The following is a 25,904-nucleotide window of genomic DNA, read 5'->3' on the forward strand; positions in this document are numbered from 1 at the left end:
CCATCAAAGGCATTCCTTCTTTTAATTTTTAGCCTTGTCTTTTGGTATTTATCTCAACATTTCTAAATAAAACCTAGTGGTATAAGAATATTATTTAGATATATTGAGATTAAATTGAGAAGGCCCTAAAAGCCTTCTATCCTCTTACCCCAGTTTGGACTGGACACTCTCTCAGCCAGCTACATGGCTGCCATCCCGGGACATCCCTTCACCAGTATTCTGGGGATTCCCTTTGTCTTTTTCTTGTCCTTTTTGATTTATCCCTTCTGTTACTTGACAGGTCATTTAGCTTGGAATACAATTTCAGTTTAGAGTCATGTTCGCTTGGAACTTTAATAGCACTACTCCATGGTCTTAGCCTCTAACATTGCTGTCAAGAACTCAGATGTCACTCTTATTTGAATGCTGTGTAGCATATTTTTGTTTCTGTTTTAAATCCCTGAAAACTTTTAGGAGGTTCTCCTTATCTCAGATGTTCTGAAATTTCCCGAAGATGCACTTTGAAATAGGTCTTTATTTACGTTGTTGAGCACTTAACAGGTTCATTTAACCTGGAAACCCATAACCTTCAATTCTGGGGATTTTTCCTTCAGATCTTGACCAAATGTCCCTTAAACAGTGAGATCTTCCCTGGTCATCTCATATAGAATAATGTTCCTCTGCCTTCTTGCCCACCCACAGTACTGTACCCCACCTCAATTTTCCCCCACTGCATTCATCACCGTATGACATAACGTAGAGCTGTCTATCTTTGCCAGTCTACTCCTACCAGAATATAAGCTCCATGAAGACAGGGGCTTTGGTCTGTACTGCTGACTGTTTTGAATGCTTTATTCACATAGGCCAGAACAGTGTGCAGCACATAATAGAAATTTTTAAAATATATATGATGAATGAAAGGATTATCTCCATAAGGAAAGGTAATTTGCTTAGTCAGTCACTCTGTAGGGCTTTGAATCAGGAACAAAATCTTGGGAAGAGAGAAAAGAGAGACAAGGTCTCACAGCCGCTTGTCAGTAATTTAAGTCATTTTAAAATAAGAAATAGCCAATCAGTAATTGCGATTTGTACAAAGGGATGGGGAAGCACCATAATAAACTGGATTTTGAGTCATACATATTTGGGTTTGAATTTTGGTTCTGCCATTCATTTGGCATCAGTATTCTTGTCTATAAAATGAGGATAATAACAGCGTCTGTTTCACAGGACTACTGCCAGGAGTAGATGACAGAATGCATAGCCAGTCCTTAGCATGGTCACTATTTCATCATCATTGTGTCTATCTGGCCACACTTCTTGTTTCTTCATATTCATAACTATTTATTTTTATTCTAAAAATATAAAGAGATAAAACTGATAGAGCAATCAGTGATACTAAGAAACAGGAAGAATCAGAGATTCACACTTAAAATAGCCAGTTCATGGTATTGTATCCAAAAAAACATGATAGGTGGTGAGATAAAGTCTACACAGCATACTTATTCAAGAATTTATTGAATTTATCAAAAAAAAAAACCAAAAAAACCCTATTGCAGCAGTCTGCAACCCAGAAGAGGGCCCTTAGTAGACATCAAATCTGTTTGCTGTTTAAACCACCCAGTCTATGGTATCCTATTATAGCAGCAGGAACTAAGACAAGTACTATATAAGAATGTATTATTTAGGCATAAATACAACAGAGCAGTTAAATTCATTGCTAAGTTTGGGAAAGCTTATGGAAATTTTAGTATAATTCTAATTTATTAACCGTAGAAACACATTTAGTTATAAAAGCTCATCTTTATCAATAACCCTATGCTATATCACTGACATTAAACATTACTAGAAGAGGCCACATTTTCTGCTCATTCCTATTTTGCATGTGGTTTCTTTTTTGGGAGGCTTACCTACCACTGTGGAACTTTCTAGCTTTGAGCAGCTACTCCAAGGCTATTTTTATCTAATTGTTTTGTGCACTGCTGATGATATTCTGCTTTTAAATATATTTTTCTCTCTCTTATTGTCAGTCACTCCCAATGTATTATTTCACAGGCTCCCTCCCTAGCTCATCTGGTTCCTAATACACACATCTGAATACTTCCCTACAGTTCCTACTTTTAGAAATTAATTACAAAAGGTTTGTTTAAGTATGTTTTTGACTCTTTGATGGCACTACTTTGATTAAAAAGGAAAAAAACCCAAAGGGCTCTAAGATATAAAAAAATGAACTGACATAAAATAATAATCTTTATTACCAGTTCTCTTTCTACTTCAGTCTCTTTCACTTCCTTCCTATCCCAAGAATTTATCTTCTTTTTACTCTTTTCTACCTTGAATTTTTCCTGTTATTCTCTACTCTGTAGTTAGAAATAACTTGGCAAACACAGACAAAATAAAAATTATTTTGTAAGCAAAGGAAAAAAATGAAATGGATGGTAAGTTCCTGTTGTGATATATTAACTGTCAATTGAAATGGGAAAAAGTTAACGTGCAAATTTCTGAAGACAACAGGAAAGTAAATAGGCTGTACCTTTCAGAGAAAAGAAAGTAGTTAGAACAATCCAGCAGACACAACAGCTTTATGAGAAACTTGGGAGCTTCCTTTCTTAAGTATTGTCACTATAGAAATTAGATGGCAGGGGAGTGCCAAGAGGGTCATAACAAAACACGCTTCATCCCTGGAGGCAGCTCCAGTCTGTTTTGGATACAAACTCAACTAGATTTTCCACCTCTCTGATTTACAAATCCTTCTGTTTGAAATATAAACTAAAAAGGCTTCAGTAAATAGCTGAGCCAATCCTGCTCCCTCCCCCCACAAAAAAAAGAACAGGAGGAGGGGATGGGAAGGGCTGGGAGAGGGAGACACTGCTGGTGCAAGTAAAGTAAGCAATGTTTAGATAATTTTGCTCAACTTATCTGAATCATATATTTTTCCTTTTTGGAAAGTTTCTATAGCAGCCAAGAGCCTAGATCAAGTCTCAAAAATAAATCCCAAGATGCACTATAAACAACTCCACTCCCATCTTTCTACCTCAAGTTACATAACAGAATGGTGAATTATGACTGTACTTTAGAAGAAAGGAATTTGCCAAACTGTGCAAGTAAAAATGGAAAAAACAAATGAGTAAAGTCATGAGATACAGAGACAGGATGCTTCCTAAGATGCCATACCTGAAATTTCTTTATTGGGTTGGTTTAAACCTGTCCAAGCAAAATGAGAAACATAACACTTCTATAATCTCACTGGTTCCATGAGTCAGAGAGAATTGAAGTTTGTCTCAAATCAAAATTTATGTTGTTGGGGGCTTCCCTGGTGGCGCAGTGGTTGAGAATCTGCCTGCTAATGCAGGGGACACGGGTTCGAGCCCTGGTCTGGGAAGATCCCACATGCCACGGAGCAACTAGGCCCGTGAGCCACAGCTACTGAGCCTGCGCGTCTGGAGCCTGTGCTCCGCAACAGGAGAGGCCGCGATAGTGAGAGGCCCGCGCACCGCGATGAAGAGTGGCCCCCGCTTGCCACAACTAGAGAGAAAGCCCTCGCACAGAAACGAAGACCCAACACAGCAAAAATAAATAAATTACTAAAATTTATGTTGTTGGTCATGCATTCTTCTTTCAAATCATAATAAACATCTCCTCAGATAAGGAAGCTGAGGCTGACGGTTAAAAATGATGAGAAGAGGGGATTTCCCTGGTGGTCCAGTGGTTAAGACTTCGCCTTCCAATGCGGGGAGTGTGAGTTCGATACCTGTTTGGGGAGCTAAGACACCATAGGCCTTGGGGCCAAAAAACCGAAACATAAACCAGAAGCAATATTGTAACAAATTCAATAAAGACTTTAAAAATTGTCCACTTCAAGGGAGGGGGTATCTGTGTGTGTATGGCTGATTCATTTTGTTGTCCAGTGGAGGCTAACACAACATTGTAAAGCAACCACACCCCAATAAAAATTAATTAAAAAAAAAAAGGTCCAGGGCCTCCCTGGTGGCGCAGCGGTTGGGAGTCCGCCTGCCAATGCAGGGGACACAGGTTCATGCCCCAGTCCGGGAGGATCCCACATGCCGCGGAGCGGCTGGGCCCGTGAGCCATGGCCGCTGGGCCTGCGCATCTGGAGCCTGTGCTCCGCAACAGGAGAGGCCACAACAGTGAGAGGCCCGTGTACCACAGAAAAAAAATAATAATTAAAAAAAAAAAAAGTCCACATCACACACACAAAAAAATCTTAAAAAAAAAAAAATGATGAGAAGAGATGGAATTTGAATCCAGTTAGGGCAACTTCAAAGCTTGTGTCATTTCCACTGCCTCACAACTGCCTCTGATAAAGGCAATCCTTTCAGAGATAATGGAGAGTTCCAGTCACAGGTATGAACTTTCTTTCCTAAAGCAGTAAGCTTCCTACCTGTGAGATAACTGCTAAATCTGCTCCTGTGATTTTGATAGACTAATTAATTAATCTCTTAACCGAAACGCCAACAATAGCACACACGTGTATGCTATCAACTTGAAATGCAGCAGAAAGGATAAAAAGATCATTTTCTATTATTAAAAGAACATATTTTATCTTACCATTCTGTATAGGAACCAGAAAATATTTAATAAAAGCTATTTACTACCAACAAAATCTTTAAAAAAAAAGCACAGATGCTGTGCTCACTAACACAACTATGGTTACAATATTAACCAGCAGCACAATCTAAGAGTTCAGATCTGACATTTGCAACCAGGTACACTTGACGCTATGACTTGTTAACTTGGACAATGGCGCATACCAACTTTGCATTTATCAGAACCACCAGCTGTGACTGTATAACTGTTTATAGTCCCTGTGGCCGCATAATGATACTAATTCTCTAATTTCGTTCCTAAAATATTTCTCTGAAGTGGATGTGGTTTTCCCTGCAGAGGATGGGGGTGGAGGGGAAATACTTCCCACACCTAAGATTACTTTTCACTTTGAAGTGCCTCACCTGAAAAAGTCAAGCAAAGTTTTCTCTAATGTGTCAGTCATTTGCTCAACAATCACTCACTCACTCAACCTGCAACCATGCACAAAACAACCTGCTAGTTGCCATGGCGACACCAAAATGAAGATAGTGTTGTCAACTAAGAGGTTCCAATCTAGTAAAGAAGATACACACCGACAACTTGTTAAAAGCGTAAGGACATACATTCATTATTAGAGGTAAAAAAGGAGCTGTTTATCAGAGATAAATGCTGTGAATTCGGATAAGTGGAATAAAAGAAACAACTGCCAAGAGATGATATCTAATTGGGCTTCAGGACAAATGGGACTATCATAGATGAGGGTGGTGGAGTGAGAGAACATAGCAAGATAATCCAGGCTGATGGCCCAATGTGAGCAGAAGCCCAGGTATGAGAATGCCCGGGAAACCTGAAGCAGTCCTATGACCTGGACCCAGAATATCTGTGGTGGGTAAAGAAAGAGGAAGTTAGAGAGCCAAGTCTGGGTCAGAATCCAGAGGACCTGTAGTGTTATTGCAAATCTGGATTTCATCCTATAGATAATGGAGATCCGGCAAAAGTGTTTAAAGAAATAAAGTAATATGATTCAATAGTGATTTTAAGAAGATTAATGCCAAAAAAGCAGTGAAAGGAGTAACATGAAGGAAGAAGATAGAACCAAGCAGAGATAGATGGGTAGTTATTAAGACATCTAGGTAGAAACAAATGAGTAATGTAAGGTTAGGAGGACTAGAAGGATGGTGGTCATTTTAACAGAAACAGCAATCACATGAGAACAACAGGCTGTGGGGGAAGGAGGGGATAAAGAAGGGAACTACACAAAGAGAATGGCTTCAGTTTTGAACGCTCCAGTAGAGATGTTCAGATGACCAACTGGGAATTCAGGTCTGGAACTGAGAAATTAAAGCCAGAAATAGGGACTTAAAAGTTATTGGCACCAAGATGATATCTGGAAACATGAAAACAGGTGAAGTCGTCTACAGAGAAAGGACAAAGCAAGCGAAGAAGGGTAAGGACAAGACCTTTAGATACCTGCACTTACAAAGAGGGAAACAGTCAAGAAGGTACAGCGAGGGAGAAACACAACCAAGAGAAAAAAAGTTACAGAAGTCAAGAAAGGAGAGCTCTAAAGAGGGGAGGGAAGTCAACAAACTCTGAAGAGAGTTAGAAGGTGAAGAGGACAGCAGTTACGGAACTTATCACATCTCTGAGACTGCTAGAAATTTCAGTGGCAGATGAAATCAGATTTCAAGGTACAGAAAAATATGATTAGGTAGTGAGCACAAATAAACTGCTTTTTAGAAAAGGTTGATGAAGAACTGAGCTAGTCCTAAAGTGTCCTAACTTCTAGTCAGTTCTAGGACCAGATAATATACTAAAAATTAGAATGTGACAGTTACTGGAGAAGGATGTTAAGTGAATCAGTGAAAGAGCAGAACCAGGAATGACTCAAGTGTGCTATTTTGATTTTAACTTATCTAGCTTCTAAAATAGAGTAAATTTTATGAATTAAATACTTATAATAAAGTGGGAGGAAGCTGGCTTTAGTCATAAAAGCATTAATCTATGTTGCTTATTACCTCAAGTCTAAGAAGACATTACAACTAGTACTGAACAAGCATGGAAACTTGCTTTAGTTATTGTCATCATTTATTTGCTTAGATTTCTATGTCCTTATTGTCAATTTGATCCCAAATTCGTTTCCTGTTGTTTCAATTAATTCAGTTATATCAATTTGGTCTTCTTGGAGACGTCTTCACGGCAGTCTTCTGACTGCTCCAGTCTGAACTGGCTGTCATCACTCTGCGGCTGCTACTGAGCTATGTAACTGGGTTCACTTTGCACTCTCCGTCTCACCCCTGAACTGGATCTCCTATCCTATATCCCACATCCTGCTCGTTCGTGGTTAACAATGTATCCCATTAGCTTCAGGAGAAATGATGTGTAGGAGGTAATTTTTTTAAACTTGTATGTCTGAAAATGTCTTTATTTTATCCTCATGTGCAATTCATGACTTACAGCTAAATACAGAATTCTATATTGAAATAATCTTCCTTCAGAAGATTGAAGGCATTCCTCATTGTTTTCTAGCTTCTGAAACTGCTGATAGAAGTCTGAAGCCATTCTGATTTCTGATCCTTAGTTTGTAATCTGTTTTTCCTTTTTAGGCAGTTTGTAAAACGGCCTCTTTGTCATCAGAGACAAACTGAAATTTCCCGAAAATGTGCCTTGTCATAGGCACTTAGTAATTCCTTTCAATCTGGAGCCTCATATCCTTCAGTTGTGGGAATTTTCTTAAATTATTTTTCTAGTGATTTCCTCCCCTTGTTTTTCTTTTTCTGGAACTCATTGTTTTGACTTCCTAAACTGATACTCTAATTATTTCATCTTTTTTCCCCTCTACTTTCTGGGATATTTCCTCATTGTCATCTTCTAACACTTCTATTGAGTTTTATTTCTGTTACAATTTTTTTTAATACACAGCAGCATTTTGGCTTTGTGTAACATTCAGTTCTTGTCTCACATATGTAATATTTTCTCTCTCTGAAGATAATTATAATTTTTTTTAAAGTTTTCTATTCCCTGCATACCTCTGTTCCTCCAAGTTTCTTTTTCCTTTTGTTTTTTATTTGTTTTGGATTTTTTCTTTCAAGCTAGAGGCTTTCCCTCTGATGACTACTAGCTTTGGGAATGTCAGTGTCCTTAGGTCTTTCCTCTTGGGCTGGTTAAATATCCCCATGGCACTGATCTCTTGCCTGGAGGGTAAAAGGCAAGTGAGGGAGACAGTTGGAGGGGTCTCATCATTCAGTATGCAGGTGTTCATTTTATTCCCTTGCATTTGGTAAAGTGCCTTGTGCTCTCAACTTTGCCTGGTATAACCCAGTCCAGAGACCCTTGAGTTTTCTCCCCCAGAGAATTAACCTACGGCCTTCCATTAGGGTAGAGATGGGGGCAGGAAGAGCAACGATTCAGTGGTCTGGGGGAGAGGAGAAGACTGAGGGATCTACTACTATGTGTTCCTGCTGCCATCGATTCCTGAGCTATTTGAAGATTCTGCGGTAAAAATCTGGTTGGTTCTTGGCTTTCTTCGTTGCTAGATTAAGATTTGGCTTTCTCAGGTCAGCTAGGACATTTACCACACTCCATTTGCTTTCCAGCTTTCAATTTATTATTATGTATTATTGTTTTTTGTGGTTGTTTTCTTCTTTGTCATTCTCCTTATCCTTGAAGGATCATGTCTTTAAAAGAATATCCCTTTACTATAGTTGTAGTGGGGTTTCTGCGAGGAATACAAAGTATATGCTTATGTTCAATCCACCATTTTTCTCTTCAGAAGTCCAGGCTGAATCAAAAACCATTCCTGATGCCACTCATTACTATTCCCACCCAATTCTCCAACTATCATAGTGGTTTACTAAGGTTAATATTGCCTTAGGACTGGTCGAGAGAGGCCCCTCACCTGGGCATCACATTTTAGAGGGCTCTACTTGGTTGGTGTTTTGGGGCACCAACCCCAACAGAGCTTGAATGTATCAGCCAGGATGTCCACATGCCTGTTTGTAGGGTCTCTCATGACATGGGACCAAATTTGAAAATTCTAGCCTGACCTTCCAGATTGTTATAAAAGTATACAGTCAAAGTTGAAGAATAGAATGTATTTTATTTAAGTTAAAAAAAAAAGTTTGTTAGACTAACTTAAATATTAAGATATGATACAGTTTCTAAACTTAGCAAGTAGCTGGTCCACAGTTAAACACTGACTTCCTTCATGATTTCTCCTTCCCCATGTCTTCTGGATTTACAGCAACCCTGACAGTAGCCTATACAAATGACTTAACTGAATCAGAAAAGGAATTTTTTATTTAAGACACCTTACTGCCATCTGCTGGACATTTTAAAAAATAAGGACAAATCAACAATGAGAATTAGATGACATGTACCCCTAGTTGCTGGGCAACACATAATTTGCACAACCAGATGGGAAGCACTGCCTTGGAATTACCTTTCACAAAACTGAACTAATCTGTACTGTTCCATGATGAGGGTGGGGAGGAAGATAAAAGAGCAAATCAGGAATCTAAACATCCACTTATAACTTAGAAGAGACTGTGGTCTGATACCTTGACTTAGAACCGGTTTCCTCATTTAAGAAATGATTTAGCTGTTAATCTAAATCTAGCTCATAGGAGTGAAATTTAAAAAATGGCTTTAGGACCAACAGGCTGGGAGCCACTGAATGAGGCAGGGCCTGGCAGCCTTCTGGGCTAAGGGCCAGCCCTGCCTATCAGCCCACCCATCGTAGTCAGCTCCAACACAACAGAAGGGCCCATGGAGACCACACAGGGGACACCCCTAGAGTACATAGCTCTGGTGACCAGAGGGGAGTGTCCCATTGGGCTTCATAGGATGTCTCCTACATAAGGCCACTTACCCAAAATTGGGAAATGTAACTGACCTACCTAATATAGAGAAAGAGAATTAGGCAAAACAAGGAGATAGAAGATGTTCCAAAGGAACAAGACAAAAATCCCAGAAGAAAAACTAAGCAAAGAAGACATAAGCGATCTAACCAATAAAGAGTTCAAGGTAATGATCATAAACATGCTCAATGAACTTGGGACAAGAATGGATGAACACAGTGAAGTGCTTAACAAAGAGTTAGAAGATACAAAGAAGAACCAAACAGAGCTGAAGACTACAGTAACTGAAATAAAAAACATACTAGAAGGAATCAAAAGTAGATTAGATGATACAGAGGAACAGCTCAGTGAACTGAACGACAGAGTAGTGGAAATCACCCAAGCTGAACAAAAAAGAATTTAAAAAAATAAGGATAGTTTTTAAGATACCTCTGAGACAACATCAAGCATACTAACATTCACATTATAGGGGTACCAAAAGGAGAAGAAAGGGGTGGGGGGACAGAGAACTTATTTGAGGAAATAATAGCTGAAAACTTCCCTAACCTGGGAAAGGAAACAAATATCCAAGCCCAGGAATCACAGAGAGTCCCAAACAAGTGAACCCAAAGAGATCTACAACAAGACACATTATAATTAAAAGGGCAAAAATTAAAGGTAACAAGAGAATTTTAAAAGCAGCAAGAGAAAAGCAACTAGTTATGTACAAAGGAACAACCATTAGACCAGTGGTCCCCAACCTTTTTGGCACTAGGGACTGGTTCTGTGGAAGACAATTTTTGTATGGATTGGGGAGTGGTAGTTCAGGTGGTAATGTGAGCGATGCGGGGGATGGTTCAGGCAGTAATGTGAGCAATGGGGAGCCACGGGGAGCAGCAGATGAAGCTTCGCTTGCTCGCCCGCTGCTCACCTCCTGCTGTGCAGCCTGGTTCCTAACAGGCCAGGACCGGTATCGGTCTGTGGCCTGGGGATTGGGGACACCTGCATTAGACTATTAGCTGACTTTTCAGCAAGAACTTTGCAGGCCAGAAGGGAGTGGCATGATATATTCAAAGTGATGGAAAAAAACCCCTACAAATAAGAATCCTCTACTTGGCAAGGTTATCATTCAGATTTAAAGGAGAGATAAAGAGTTTTACAAAAAAGCAAAAGCCAAAAGAGTTCATCATCATTAAACTGGCCTTACAAAAAATGTTTCAAAGACTTTACTAAGGGGAAAAGAAAAGATGACAATTAGAAATACGAAAATTACAAAAAGAAAAAATCTTATTTGTAAAGTCAGAAATACAGTAAAGGTAGTAAATCACCACTTACAAAGTTGGTAGGAAGGTTACAAGACAAAAGTAGTAAAATCATCTATATCTACAATAAGTAGTTAAGGGATAGACAAAACAAAAGATGTAAAATATGATGTCACAAACATTAAATGTCAGGGGGTGGTGTTAAATGTAGGGTTGTTAAAATGTGTTCGAACTTAAGAGATCATCAACTTAATCTTCCTGCAGCATAAAGAAGGGGCTATAGAATATGTCCCACCTCCTTTCATGCAAGACGCATCCTTCTATTAAGGACCTTAACCCTCTATTTACTTTACCATGTTGCACCATGTGATGATTTTGCCCACCTTCACCATTTGACTGTTGGTAAAAAAAGTATATTTTACTGTTTTCCACAAAGTTTGAATCCTGTTTTATCTCTGATTATAATTAACACTTGTTTCTGCAAGATTAGCAAAATGATGACAATTGATGAAGTTCTGTAATGGGCACATGGATGTGTATTGCATTATTCAACTTTGTGTCTGAAAATTCTCATAATAAAAAGCTAAAAATAAAAAAAAGAGAGACTGTCAACTTAAAATAATCACATATAGACAGGTTGTTACATATGAACTTCATGGTAACTACAAACCAAAAATATATAATAGATACACACCAAAACGAGAGAAAGGAATCCAAACAAAACACTAAATTCTATGAGAAGAAAGCCAGGGTAGCAATAGTTACATCAGAAGAAATACACTTTAAGACAAAGACTGTAACAAGAGACAAAGAAGACATTACATAAAGATAAAGGGATCAATCCAACAAGAAGACGTAACACTTGCAAATACATATGCATCCAACACAGGAGCACCTAAATACATAAAGCAAATATTAGCAAACATTAAAGGGAAAAATGACAGTAAGACAATCATCGTAGGAGACTTTAATACCCCACTTACCTCAGTGGATAAATCATCCAGACAGATAATCAATAAGGAAACACTGGCCTTAAATAACACATTAACTATTTGAATGTAATAGATATATACATAGAATAGTCCATCCAAAAGCAGCAGAATACACACTCCTTTCAAGTGCACATGAAACATTCTCTGAGATAGATCACATCCTAGGACACAAACAAATATATTTAAGATATTTTATATTTAAGAAGACTGAAATCATATCAAGCATGTTTTCCAAACACAACAGTATGAGACTAGAAATCAACCACAAGAAAAAAACTGCAAAAAACACAAACATATGGAGGCTAAGCAATATGTTACTAAACAATCAGTGGATCACTGAAGAAATCAAAGAGTCAAAAAATACCTGGAGACAAATGAAAATGAAAACACAATGATCCAAAATCTACGGGATGCAGCAGAAGCAGTTCTAAGAGGGAAGTTTACAGTGATAAAAGCCTACCTCAAGAAACAAGAAAAATCTCAAATAAATAAGCTAGCCTTACATTGAAAACAACTAGGAAAAAAGAAAGAACAAGAAAAACCCAAAGACTGGAGAAAGAAAGAAATCATAAAGATCAGAATAGAAATACAAGGAGGGGACTTCCCTGGTGGCGCAGTGGTTGAGAGTCTGCCTGCCAATGCAGGGGACACGGGTTCGAGCCCTGGTCTGGGAAGATCCCACATGCCACGGAGCAACTGGGCCCGTGAGCCACAACTACTGAGCCTGCGTGTCCGGAGCCTGTGCTCCGCAACAAGAGAGGCCGCGACAGTGAGAGGCCCGCGCACCGCGATGAAGAGTGGCCCCCACTTGCCACAACTAGAGAAAGCCCTCGCACGGAAACGAAGACCCAACACAGCCAAAAATAAATAAATAAATTTATAAATTAAAAAAAAAAAAAGAAATACAAGGAGACTAAAAAAAAAAAGAAAGAAAAAAGATCAATGAAACTAAGAGAAGGTTCTTGGAAAAGATAAACAAAAGTTGATAAACCTTTAGCCAGACTCATAAAAAATATGAATAAAAAGAGAGGTATCAAACAGATGAAATCAGCAATGAAAGAAGTTATGATTGACCACACAGAAATACAATAGACCATGAGATTACTATGAACAATTATATGCCAATGAAATGGACAACCTAGAAGAAATGAACAAATTCCTAGAAATGTACAATCTCCCAAGACTGAATCAGGAAGAAACAGAAAATATGAACATACTGATTACCAGGAAGGAAACTGAATCCATAATTTTAAAAAAACTACCAACAAACAAATGTCCAGGGCCAGAGGGCTTCACAAGTGAATTCTACCAAACATTTAGAGTTAACACCTTTCTTAAACTATTCCCAAAAATTGAAGAGAAAGGAACGCTTCTGAACACATTCTACAAGGCCACCATTGCCCTGATAACAAAATCAGATAGACACGACCAAAAAAAAAAAAAAAAAAAGATTACAGGACAATATCACTGATGAACATAACATGCAAAAATCCTCAGCAAATATTAGCAATCCAAATTCAACAATACAATAAAAGGATTATATGCCACGATGAAGTGGGATTTATCCCAGAGAAGCAAGGATAGTTCAATACCTGCAGGTCAGTCAATGTGATACACCACATTAACAAACTCAAAATAAAAAGTATACAATCACCTCAACAGATGCAGGAAAAAGCTCTAACAAAATTCAACATCCATTTATGATAGAAACTCTCAACATGGTGGGTATAAAGGGAACATACCTCAACATAATAAAGGCCATATATGACAAACCCAGAACCAATATCATACGAGACAGTGAAAAGCTGAAAGCATTTCCTCTAAGATCAGGAACAAGACAAGGATGCCCACTCAGTCCACTTTTATTCAACACAGTACTTGAAGTCCCAGCCACAGCAGGCAAGAAAAAAAGAAATGAAAGGAATCCAAACTGGAAATGAAGAAGTAAAACAGTCACTGCTTGTAGATGGCATGATACTGTATATAGAAAATCCTAAAGATGCCACCAGAAAAAACTATTAGAACTAATAAATGAATTTGGTAAAGTTGCAGACTACAAAATTAACATAAGAAATCTGATGCATTTCTATACATTAATAACAAACTATCAGAAAGAGGCATTAAGAAAACAATCCCATTTACAATTGTATCAAAAAGAATAAAATACCTAGGAATTAATCTAACTAAGGATTAAAAGACTTGTAGTCAGAAAACTATAAGATAATGCTGAAAGAAATTAAAGACAACATGGACAAATGAAAAGATATACCGTGCTCACAGGTGGGAAGAATTAATATTTTTAAAATGACCATAGGGCTTCCCTGGTGGCACAGTGGTTGAGAATCTGCCTGCTAATGCAGGGGACATGGGTTCGAGCCCTGGTCTGGGAGAAAGCATGCACTTATGAGTGTTTGCACTTTCTAATTAAACCAGCTTTATGATCACGTTTCTGACATCACCTGCAAACAAGGTTCTTGCTCACTTCAGGCTCTGACTTTGCTTTGCCCATTTGGGCATCAAAGCATTAACTTTACTGGAATGTCAAAGAAACACAACAACCAGACTGGACAAGGTTCTCAATTCACCTTTGTGCTATCCCCCAGCCAGGCAGCAGAAAACATGCAGTAGTAGAGACACATTTTCCTCTATAAATGTATGCGTCACAAAAATGTTGTCCACTGTTCAGCTTTCACTTTTCCTCTATTTAACAGTGTTCTTGAAAGGTGTCCAGTGGCTTTTAAAAAAGAGTTGAATTCATGTAGGTTATATTTACATTGAAAATGAATATTTACTCGTTCTAGTTCATGTGGTCAATTTATATACCTCCCTGTATTGTTTGTATGCAAAGACCCTACCATCTGAAGAAGTAATTTCCTTTTGAAAATTCAGTAAATCATGCTTTTGTATGGTTTCAATTTGAAAAATCTTTTTTATGAATAAATTAAAATCTGGATATTGTTACCAGGGGAAAATAGTTTTTTCTAGGTTTTCTAAATTTGGAAATGGGTGCTTCAGGCCAGATGTTCATATGCCTTAAGAAAACATCTCATTTTCAATGGAAAAGAATTTGCTGTATCAAAATCTGTGCCAAATGCCAGGGTAAATATAAATTTTTTGTATTTTGGGTAATCTGTAAGCTGCTGAATGCAAGAGACTGAGAATTAGCAAGTGAGAAGTACATTCTGGGCTTAACCACTCCCCACTCTGCCTCTTCACACATACTTTTTTCTTCTAAGTTCTTGACATTTATTAGGTTTCCCATCACTATGAACTTGCTCATGTTGAACAATGTGTGAGGCAGAAATAGAGGCCTTCCCATCCTTTTTACACTCATGTTTTTTCACCAGTTTGAAATCTCTGAAGGACAGTAAATTGGCAGCCACTAACAAAAGTTCTTCACAGATCCTTTATATTCACAGGGCTCTTTTCTTTTATGAATTTTCTGAGGTAGAATAAAAGGTGCATGTTTTTCATGAGTGAGCATTTCTCCAGAGCTGACTGCCTCACACCTGAAATCAAAATGTATGCCATGGTTTTGCATCTGCAGAAACTGATCTGTCCTCCTTGGGGTTCCTCTACTGGTGAGGAACAAAGAGCATGCAGAGCTTGCAAAGGGAAAGAACCCTGCAAAAACAGAAGGGCTTCCCCACACACTTGACTTACTTATTTGGAAACAAAATTCTATATCTTCTTTCTCTTTCTCTGGTCCATCCTTTATTAATGCATCCTCATCTTCCTAACCTCTAAATGTTCCAGGGCTTAGTCTTAAGCTTTTCTCTTCTACCTAAATACACTTCCCTTGATGATCTCACTCAATCTCATGGCTTCAAACACCATCCATTTGCTAAAAGCCTGAATCAGTATCTCCGGTCTGTACTTCTCCCTTAATTTCCAGACTCACTTATTTCTATCTGTGTATCTAATAAGATTCTCAAACTTAAGATGTCCAAACTGAGCTCCTGGTCAGTCCCACTTTCAAACTTGCTTCTCCCAGTCTTCCTTATTCTAAAAAATTTCATTCTTCCGGCTGCTCTAGCCAGAATTCTTCACTCTTCTGTTTCTCACTTCCCACATCCAATCCAACCAGCGAACTGGCTTGTTGGCTCCAACTTCAGATACAATCTGGTCACTTCTCAGCCCTTCCACTAATACCATTATGGCCCAAGTTCTACCATGTCTTGTATAGATTATTGTAGTAGCACCCTAATTAGTTTCTAAACTCCCATTCTTGCTTCCCTAGTCTCAGTATAGATGTCAGTGGCTCCCCACCTCCCAGAGTAAAAGCCAAAGCTCCTACGATGACCTACAAAACCTTTATGATCTGCTTCCCAAAGAGCTCAGTGATGTCATCTCCAACTACTCTCGTCCTTGTTCATTCCATTCCAGTCTCATTGGCCTCTATGCTGTTCCTGGAACACTCTTAGCATATTCCTACTTTATACTAGCTGTTCCCGAGCGAAACCCCTCACTCACAGGTATCCACATGCATTATACCCACACTTTTATCAAATTTTTAGTCACATGTCACTCAACAGTGGGGCATTCCTTGGTCACCTTAGCTAAAATTATACTTCCCTGACACTTCCTATCCCTGATCCCTACTTTATTTTTTTCTCTGTACTTATCACTTTCTAGCACAGTATATATTTTACTTATTACTCTTGCTTATTGCTTGTCACTACTCAAGAGAATGTAAGCTCCACCAAGGGAGAGGTTTATGTCTATTTTTTTTTCACTGCTATATCTCAAGTTCCCAAAACAGCATTTGGCACATAGTTCGCACTCAATAATTATTTGCCACATAAATGAGTGTTTTTAAAAAATAAAAATCAATAAAAGCCACACAATATACAACAATAATAGCATATACTGTGAATAGGCATCAATAATCTATCTTTCTAACTAAGTAAGAATTTTCTAAAGGCAGAAATCTTATCTCTATCTCTTTTCATTCTTAGGGACTGGCATAAAAGGTTACATATATAGCAATTGCTCAATTAAATAGCTGATAGCAGGAAATTTTGCCTCAAGACAAATCACTGAGAAATAAAAACAGAACAACAGAATAATTATCTAATTCAACACTAGATTGGCATGTAAGGAAGAATGACTCTAAAAGTAGTCCTTTTCTCTCTAATATTTATGGGCCGTAGCTCCTAATGCTTATTTAGGACATCCACTCCAAAAATGATCATGGACTGCCATGAGTCAAGATGGCTGCCAGACTTGTCAAGGACAGAAGGTGGAGGATTGGCTCTGGATTACACATCTTGGCCACCTCATCTTAGTTTGTCTTTCGGACCTGTACCTGGAATGTTGGAGACATTTAACAATTTACTAAGTATTTCTCTCCTATAAAATCATAATAATTATTCAGACTACAATTACACTTCCTCAAAAATCAGCTGACTTTTGTGGATCAAAGTGTGAATAGTCAAAGGACCCTAGAGAAGTGGCAAAGAGAGTCATCAACATAACATTACAAATAATGACAGCAAAGGAGTTGAAAGAAGGTGACTCTGAGCTAGTCCAATTCACATAGAACTTGTATGTGAAACACTAACAGGCTAAAAAATGGTTACATCCAGGAAGGTTTGCAGTATAATTTAAGCCCACACCTAAACTGGTTTCAACACATGCTAAAGAAGTACAATGGATGAGAGGATTTTTCCAAGTATGACCCCTTGGAGAAAAGTGTTTGCTAACCTGACTAATGTCTAGAAAAGCAATAAATGTCACAGGATAAAAAGAGAACTAAAGGATTCAAATTCTGAATAAGAATCTGAGCTCCATTTAGAAAATGAAAGGAGATGAAGGAAAAGGGAAAAACAAACAAAAAAACCAAAAGCCTGATTTTCAAAAATACAACAAAATCACAAAATTATCCATACTAACAAACATAGAGACAATAAATGATTCTGTTTTATCTACCTACTAAATGTCTATGACTAAATGTCTAGGTTCACTAAGCAAAGAATAATACCACAATGCAAAACACCAAAGCAACTCCTACTTTTCAAATTCTTTCATTATTTTACTTAATCTTAATTATGTTCACTTAAAATTACCTGACTGGTCTAATTATTTAAATATCCACTGGTAAGCATGCAAAACACCAAACAGAATCATTTGGTAGGAAACAGGGAAAGAGCAGCTTTGATATTGACATTAATTCCTTTAGTATATAACAACTCAAGTGGGGTTTTCTGATGTATCCCTTCTGTCACCCACTCCAACCACAGTCCTGAATATAATTTACATGGGCCATATAAAATTAGCGCAGCTAAACTAGCTTAATCTGACATTACATTATACAAGACAACATCAGGAGCTGTGTGAACAGGGCACAAACCATTCAATACTAAGTTTCCAACCAAAACTGGCTCCCCAGTGAATCTCAGTGCTTCAGTAAGATCACCTAATGTTCTTTCAAAATTTAAAGCCAAGCAGTAAAATCAGAGACAACGTATCATCCGGCTTGCCCAGGAGTTTACAGCAACTAACTAGCGCTCAGATAAATTTTCTCTCTGTAAAATAACTTTGCTGCCACTTCGTTATAAAGAATAAAACTTTCTAATGATCTCTAATTCTTGGTTAACATACTATATTTTAAAGTACTTACTTAACAGTAAGTGAAGGATGTTTTATTTTATTGTAACACTCAATAACAAGTCCATAAATTACCGGATTAAAACGAGGAATTTCTTTCCTTTTACATTAGCTTACCCAGTTTAGTGGCGCCCTCTGGTGGGTACTCAGGAAACTGTCCCTCGGAAGGGACACTGACAGTTCTCCTCAGGCATCGCCCTTTGGTGGAATCTGTCTGCTGCTCCTGTCCTCCCTCCACAGGTATCTAGTAAACCAAAAAAGAGATGAAACTTAATAGTGCCATAACTACCTTCTGATTGAATAACGTTTTTAGTTGATGAAGGTAGGAGTGTGTAATCATCAGAGCAAAACAGAAGAAATGTAGAAATAATGTATGCATAAAGGCTAAAGTTATTACCAACCCTTTTTCAGGAATCTTTTCTTTAAAAAGAAAACTGAAAGATCAGGGAAGGTGAGTATGCAAATTAACTTACATGAAGTATGTACAAATCACATCCAGTTGTGTACATGCTTAGGGAGCTCAGAAAACAAAACACCCACACAAATAAGATTCTTTTACATCAGAAACTGGTTCACAAGTCCCATTCCTGCCCAATCGTCAATAAGGTAAATGGAAATAAAAGTTGACCAGAAAGATTTCACTCCAAAATTCTCTTAAAGGAAGGTTTTGTTAGATGAAAGTAGTAAAATCAACCAAATTTTCTCCAATTTTAAAAGTAAGCACTTAGAGATAGTTAATGAAATACTATACTACCTATACACGTTTTTAGAGTATAGATAGTAATTGATACACAAAATGGCATATTTTATTCCACAAATGAGATTAGTTTTTGAAATCCTAAAAAATACTTTTTCTGGCATAACTTTTTTTCTGTTTGTACATGTGGAATAAGAACTATGTATGGTACAAAAGATCTCTAATTCCGTTAACTATTTTACAATTTACACACTGGTTTATCACTGTAGAGTAATGGGACGGCTCTAAGTTTCTTTTTTTTTTTTCAATTTCGGTAATTCTAAAAGACCAAGTCATCTTACTTTGGGGGTAGAGGGCAAAGACTTTTCACAATGAGATTTTATTAGTAACCTCTATCAGAATTAAGAATAGTATTTGTAACATCTTAAATAGTTTGGCAAAATATGTCAGGAATTATGTTACCAAGGCAGTTGCCCGGGAATCATACCTCCCCCCCTCCCTCAAATGGAAACTTACTGCCCTTATCTGAGTTTCATGCTCAATTACAAAAGGAGGAAGCTGCAAACAGAAAAACAAGACCTGGTTAGAGCCAACTGGGCCCAAGATAGCAGAAAACCTGATCTCCAGTGCACCTTGAGCCTCTCTGTACGTTCACTGTAATACATTAGAATGCTGAATGACACAACTATGAGCATCATGACAAGTGGAGTTGCCATGACAACTGGAAAAGTCCATACAAGGACTGAAAAGGGGTGTTCCCTCAGTTCTGGGTCCAAACCACAGCCTTGTTCTCAGATATCTTATGAATACTCCTTCTCTTTACTCAATTCTTTCCCTTTTACCTGGACCCTTCTATATATATGGTGTCTCAGCCCGAATCAGGTTGAGAAGTTGATTTGCGAACTAAATTCCCACACTCCTCCATTCTTTGGCCAGTTTCATTATTGGCTCTGTGAATCTGAGTGGAAAAAGAACCTCTCTGGCTGAGAGAGCCTAGGCTAGGGCCCTGGTGTGGGTCCAGGCAACCAATTCGGTAACAATTAATCATAGTCTCTAATTCTTATGGCTCCAATACAGGCATTTTAAACAAATTTCAATAATAATGACTAGCATTAAATTCTTACTATGTGCAAGGCTAAGGAATTTACATGTGTGACATTATGAGGAAGCCATTATTATTATCCCCTTTTCACAGATGAGGAATAATTTATCTCTCCAGATGATTACTATGGGCATATCAATTGATCCAGCAAAACTGGAATAGATACGGGCTTAAATGTACATGCTTTCTGCTTTGCCTCAGTAATCCAACTCCTAAGACTGGGGTCAAGAGGATGATACCAACGGAAGCTTTCTCTGTGCTACTGAGAATTTGAAGAGCAAAATTCTAATGTCTTCATAAGGACTGAAAATTCTCATACTCTTTCCTCATTTCCTCATGACCATAATAACTACGGTTACTGCTTGCACACTGAGAAACCAAATGGTGGAATTAAGAAAGGCAAAATTCTAAAAAATAAGGGAATATCAAATAATAGCATCAGTAAAGCTAATAAGTCTTCTAAAAGTTCTCTGTAATATAAAACTTTAAGAACAGTAATCTAAGTCATCCACCCCTTTCAGGATGGAAATGATCTCTACTTAAATAATTAAAAGAGTAGCACCAAGAGGTTAAAATACCTCCCTACTAGTAAGAAAGGTAAAAATGTATCCTCTACCTGCCTTAGGAAAGAATGGATGTAAATTTGGAAAAAAAAAAAAAAAAAGTAGTCTGGATCTTTGAACAAACAGATGAACATAAATAAACATAACTAGTTTTGTAATAGTTCCCCCAAAACTCCTATTACCTGAAATAATGAAGGCCTAAGCCATACAGAAAAGAGGAGCTATTTTTGACATTTTAGGAGGGAATGACCTACAGTCTTATCTGTGGAAATTTATAAAGGCCATATCCAGGAAAAAGAAAGAAATGGTTTCTATTATCATTATACTTTGTCTCTATCGTAACTAAGAAGAGAATAAATAAAATATATCAAACTTCTTATTTGGGCCTAAACTTCACTCACAATTATATTCTCAAAGTTTGAATGTAGACTCTTCGTTTCCCATTGTTGAAACTTAAAATATGATGAACGGTTTTATTCACAGTATCACTCTTAAAGTTGAGGGCATTTTATCTCTGACTCAGAATATAAGGGAAAATAGTATTTACTTTTATTCTAAACATGTGTTTCTTAAGAATCATTTGCTTTTACAACACCACTGACTGTTTCTTACATAAATAATTCTTTTAAAGATATTGACCTGCTTCTTAAAAGTTAGTATAATATTTCAAGTATCTTCAAATGAACTAAGCTGGAGTTTACAAATCTTAGTATACAGCCAAAGAAAATCAGTTTTAGAAAAGACAATTTTAGAAAAATGATTCTGTCCATTCTGATTGTCCTAATTTAGTTTACTAGTTCACATTTACTTGTTTACACTGTATTAGTCAAAAAATTGTATATCTTCCAGGTTTGGGAATGAGAGAAATTTTTCTTTTTCTTTTTTTTTTTTAAACCTTTTTGCCTTGTATGATACTTCTTCTGAGCCTTCTTTTTCTTCAGGGAGAATGGTGACCATCACTGTCTTTGGCTACCTATTGTCCAATGCCTGAAAATAGCTGCTATATATATATATATATATATATATATATATATATATATATATATATATATATATATATAATTTTATTTTTTTATACAGCAGTTTCTTATTAGTTATCCATGTTATACACATTAGTGTATATATGTCAATCCCAATCTCCCAATTCATCCCACCACCACCAACCCCCTGCCGCTTTCCCCTCTTGGTGTCCATACGTTTGTTCTCTACATCTGTGTCTCTACTCCTGCCCTGCAAACTGGTTCATCCGTATGACTTTTCTAGCTTCCACATATATGCGTTAATATACAATATTTGTTTTTCTCTTTCTGACTTACTTCACTCTGTATAACAGTCTCTAGATCCATCCATGTCTCTACAAATGACCCAACATCATTCCTTTTTATGGCTGAGTAATATTCTATTGTATATATGTACCACATCTTCTTTATCCATTCGTCTGTCGATGGGCATTTAGGTTGCTTCCATGACCTGGCTATTGTAAATAGTGCTGCAATGAACATTGGGGTGCATGTGTCTTTTTGAATTATGGTTTTCTCTGGGTATATGTCCAGTAGTGGGATTGCTGGGTCATATGCTAATTCTATTTTTAGTTTTTTAAGGAACCTCCATACTGTTCTCCATAGTAGCTGTATCAATTTACATTCCCACCAACAGTGCAAGAGGGTTCCCTTTTCCCCACAGCCTCTCCAGCATTTGCTGATTGTAGATTTTCTGATGATGCCCATTCTAACTGATGTGAGGTGATACCTCATTGTGGTTTTGATTTGCATTCCTCTAATAATTAGTGATGTTGAGCAGCTTTTCACGTGCTTTTTGGCCATCTGTATGTCTTCTTTGGGGAAATGTCTATTTAGGTCTTCTGCCCATTTTTGGATTGGGTTGTTTGTTTTTTTTAATATTGAGCTGCATGAGCTGTTTATATATTTTGGAGATTCATCCTTTGTCTGTTGATTTGTTTGCAAATATTTTCTCCCATCCTGAGGGTTGTCTTTTCATCTTGTTTGTAGTTTCCTTTGCTTTGCAAAACCTTTTAAGTTTCATTAGGTCCCATTTGAGCTTTTTGTTATTTCCATTACTCTAGGAGGTGGATCAAAAAAGATCTTGCTGTGATTTATGTCAAAGAGTGTTCTTCCTATGTTTTCCTCTAAGAGTTTTATACTGTCCACTCTTACATTTAGGTCTCTAACCCATTCTGAGTTTATTTTTCTGTATGGTGTGACAGAGTGTTCTAATTTCATTCTTTTACATGTAGCTGTCCAGTTTTCCCAGCACCACTTACTGAAGAGGCTGTCTTTTCTCCATTGTATATCCTTGCCTCCTTTGTCATAGATTAGTTGACCATAGGTGCATGGGGTAATCTTTGGGCTTTCTATCCTGTTCCATTGATCTATATTTCTGTTTTTGTGCCAGTACCATATTGTCTTCATTACTGTAGCTTTGTAGTATAGTCTGAAGTCAGGGAGTCTGACTCCTCCAGCTCCGTTTTTTTCCCTCAAGACTGCTTTGGCTATTCAGGGTCTTCTGTGTCTCCATACAAATTTTAAGATTTTTTGCTTCTAGTTCTGTAAAAAATGCCATTGGTAATTTGATTGCATTGAATCTGTAGATTGCTTTGGGTAGTATAGTCATTTTCACAATACTGATTCTTCCAATCCAAGAACATGGTATATCTCTCCATCTGTTTGTAACATCTTTAATTTCTTTCATCAGTGTCTTATAGTTTTCTGCATACAGGTCTTTTGTCTCCCTAGATAGGTTTATTCCAGGGATTTTATTCTTTTTGTTGCAGTGGTAAACGGGAGTCTTTCCTTAATTTCTCTTTCAGATTTTTCATCATTAGTGTATAGGAATGCAAGAGATTTCTGTGCATTAATTTTGTATCCTGCAACTTTACCAAATTCATTGATTAGCTCTAGTAGTTTTCTGGTGGCATCTTTAGGATTCTCTATGTATAGTACCATGTCATCTGCAAACAGTGACAGTTTTACTTCTTCTTTTCCAATTTGTATTCCTATTATTTCTTTTTGTTCTCTGATTGCCACGGCTAGGACTTCCAAAACTATGTTGAATAACAGTGGCAAAAGTGGACATCCTTCTCTTGTTCCTGATCTTAGAGCAAATGCTTTCAGTTTTTCATCATTGAGAATGATGTTTGCTGTGGGTTTGTTGTATATGGCTTCTGTTATGTTGAGGTAGGTTCCCTCTATGTCCACTTTCTGGAGAGTTTTTATCACAAATTGGTGTTGAATTCTGTCAAAAGCTTTTTCTGCATCTATTGAGATGATCAAGTGGTTTTTATTCTTCAATTTGTTAAAATGGTGTATCACATTGATTGATTTGCATATATTGAAGAATCCTTGCATTCCTGGGGTAAATCTCACTTGATCATGTTGTATGATCCTTTTAATGTGTTGTTGGATTCTGTTTCCTAGTATCTGTTCAGGATTTTTGCATCTATATTCATCAGTGATATTGGTCTATAATTCTCTTTCTCTGTAGTATCTTTGTCTAGTTTTGGTATTAGGGGGATGGTGGCCTCATCGAATGAGTTTGGGAGTGTTCCGTCCTCTGCTTTGTTTTGGAAGAGTTTGGGAAGGATAGGTGTTAGCTCTTCTATAAAAGTTTGTTGGAGTTCACCTGTGAAGCCATCTGGTCCTGGGCTTTTGTTTGTTGGAAGATTTTTAATCACAGTTTCAGTTTCATTACTTGTGATTGGTCTGTTCATATTTTCTATTTCTTCCTGGCTCAGTCTTGGAAGGTTATACCTTTCTAAGAATTTGTCCATTTCTTCCAGGTTGTCCATTTTATTGCATAGAGTTGCTTGTAGTAGTCTCTTGGGATGCTTTGTATTTCTGCGGTGTCTGTTGCAACATCTCCTTTTTCGTTTCTAATTTTATTGATTTGAGTCCTCTCCCTCTTTTTCATGATGAGACTGGCTGCTGGTTCAGCCATTTTGTTTATCTTCTCAAAGAACCAGCTTTTAGTTTTATTGATCTTTGCTATTGTTTTCTTTGTTTCTATTTCATTTATTTCTGCTCTGATCTTTATGATTTCTTTCCTTCTACTAACTTTGGGTTTTGTTTGTTCTTCTTTCTGTAGTTCCTTTAGGTGTAAGGTTACATTGTTTATTTGAGATTTTTCCTGTTTCTTAAGGTAGGCTTGTATTGCTATAAACTTCCCTCTTAGAACTGCTTTTGCTGCATCCCATAGGTTTTGGATCATGGTGTTTTCGGTATAATTTGTCTCTAGGTATTTTCTGATTTCCTCTTTTATGTCTTCAGTGATATCTTGGTTATTTAGTAACGTATTGTTTAGTGTCCATGTGTTTGTGCTTTTTTCCACTGTAATTGATTTCTAATCTCATAGTGTTGTGGTCAGAAAAGATGCTTTATATGATTTCAATTTTCTTAAATTTACTGAGGCTCGATTTGTGACCCAAGATGTGATCTATCCTGGAGAATGTTCCATGTGCACTTGAGAAGGAAGTGTAATCTGCTGTTTTTGTTTCCTTATTAATTTTCTGTTTGGATGATCTGTCCATTGGTGTAAGTGAGGTGTTAAAGTCCCCCACTATTATTGTGTTACTGTTGATTTCCTCTTTTATAGCTGTTTGCATTTGCCTTATGTACTGAGGTGCTCCTATGTTGGGTGCATATATATTTATAATTGTTATATCTTCTTCTTGGATTGATTCCTTGATCATTATGTAGTGTCCTTCCTTGTCTCTTGTAACATTCTTTATTTTAAAGTCTATTTTATCTGATATGAGTATTGCTACTCCAGCTTTCTTTTCATTTCCATTTGCATGGAATATCTTTTTCTAACCCCTCACTTTCAGTCTGTATGTGTCCCTAGGTCTGAAGTGGGTCTCTTGTAGACAGCATATATATGGGTCTTGTTTTTGTATCCATTCAGCGAGCCTGTGTCTTTTGGTTGGGGCATTTAATCCATTCACTTTTAAGGTAATTATAGATATGTATGTTCCTATTACCAGTTTCTTAATTGTTTTGGGTCTGTTTTTGTAGGTCCTTTTCTTCGTTTGTGTTTCCCACTTAGAGAAGTTCCCTTAGCATTTACTGTAGAGCTGGTTTGGAGTTGCTGAATTCTCTTAGCTTTTGCTTGTCTGTAAAGCTTTTGATTTCTCCTTCGAATCTGAATGAGATCCTTGCAGGGTAGAGTAATCTTGGTTGCAGGTTCTTCCCTTTCATCACTTTAAATATATCATGCCACTCCCTTCTGGCTTGTAGAGTTTCTGCTGAGAAATCAGCTGTTAACCTTATGGGAGTTCCCTTGTATGTTATTTGTCATTTTTCCC

The 25,904-nt window shown here is 37.3% G+C and overlaps 1 protein-coding gene across 3 annotated transcripts in view; it reads right to left on the bottom strand.

Annotated features, from left to right (window-relative positions):
* RASAL2 (RAS protein activator like 2) overlaps positions 1 to 25,904 on the bottom strand; it is a gene marked incomplete at its 5' end in the record, with an annotated part of 369,286 nt that overhangs the window by 150,983 nt on the left and 192,399 nt on the right. For all 3 annotated transcript variants that reach the window (XM_079696332.1, XM_079696331.1, XM_079696330.1), the window contains one exon: positions 18,343 to 18,469. In XM_079696332.1, the coding sequence (XP_079552458.1) occupies positions 18,343 to 18,469 (127 nt within the window). The remainder of the gene's footprint in view (positions 1 to 18,342; positions 18,470 to 25,904) is intronic.

Source organism: Hyperoodon ampullatus (assembly GCF_949752795.1).
Source record: "Hyperoodon ampullatus genome assembly, chromosome: 2".
NCBI classification, from domain to species: domain Eukaryota; kingdom Metazoa; phylum Chordata; class Mammalia; order Artiodactyla; family Ziphiidae; genus Hyperoodon; species Hyperoodon ampullatus.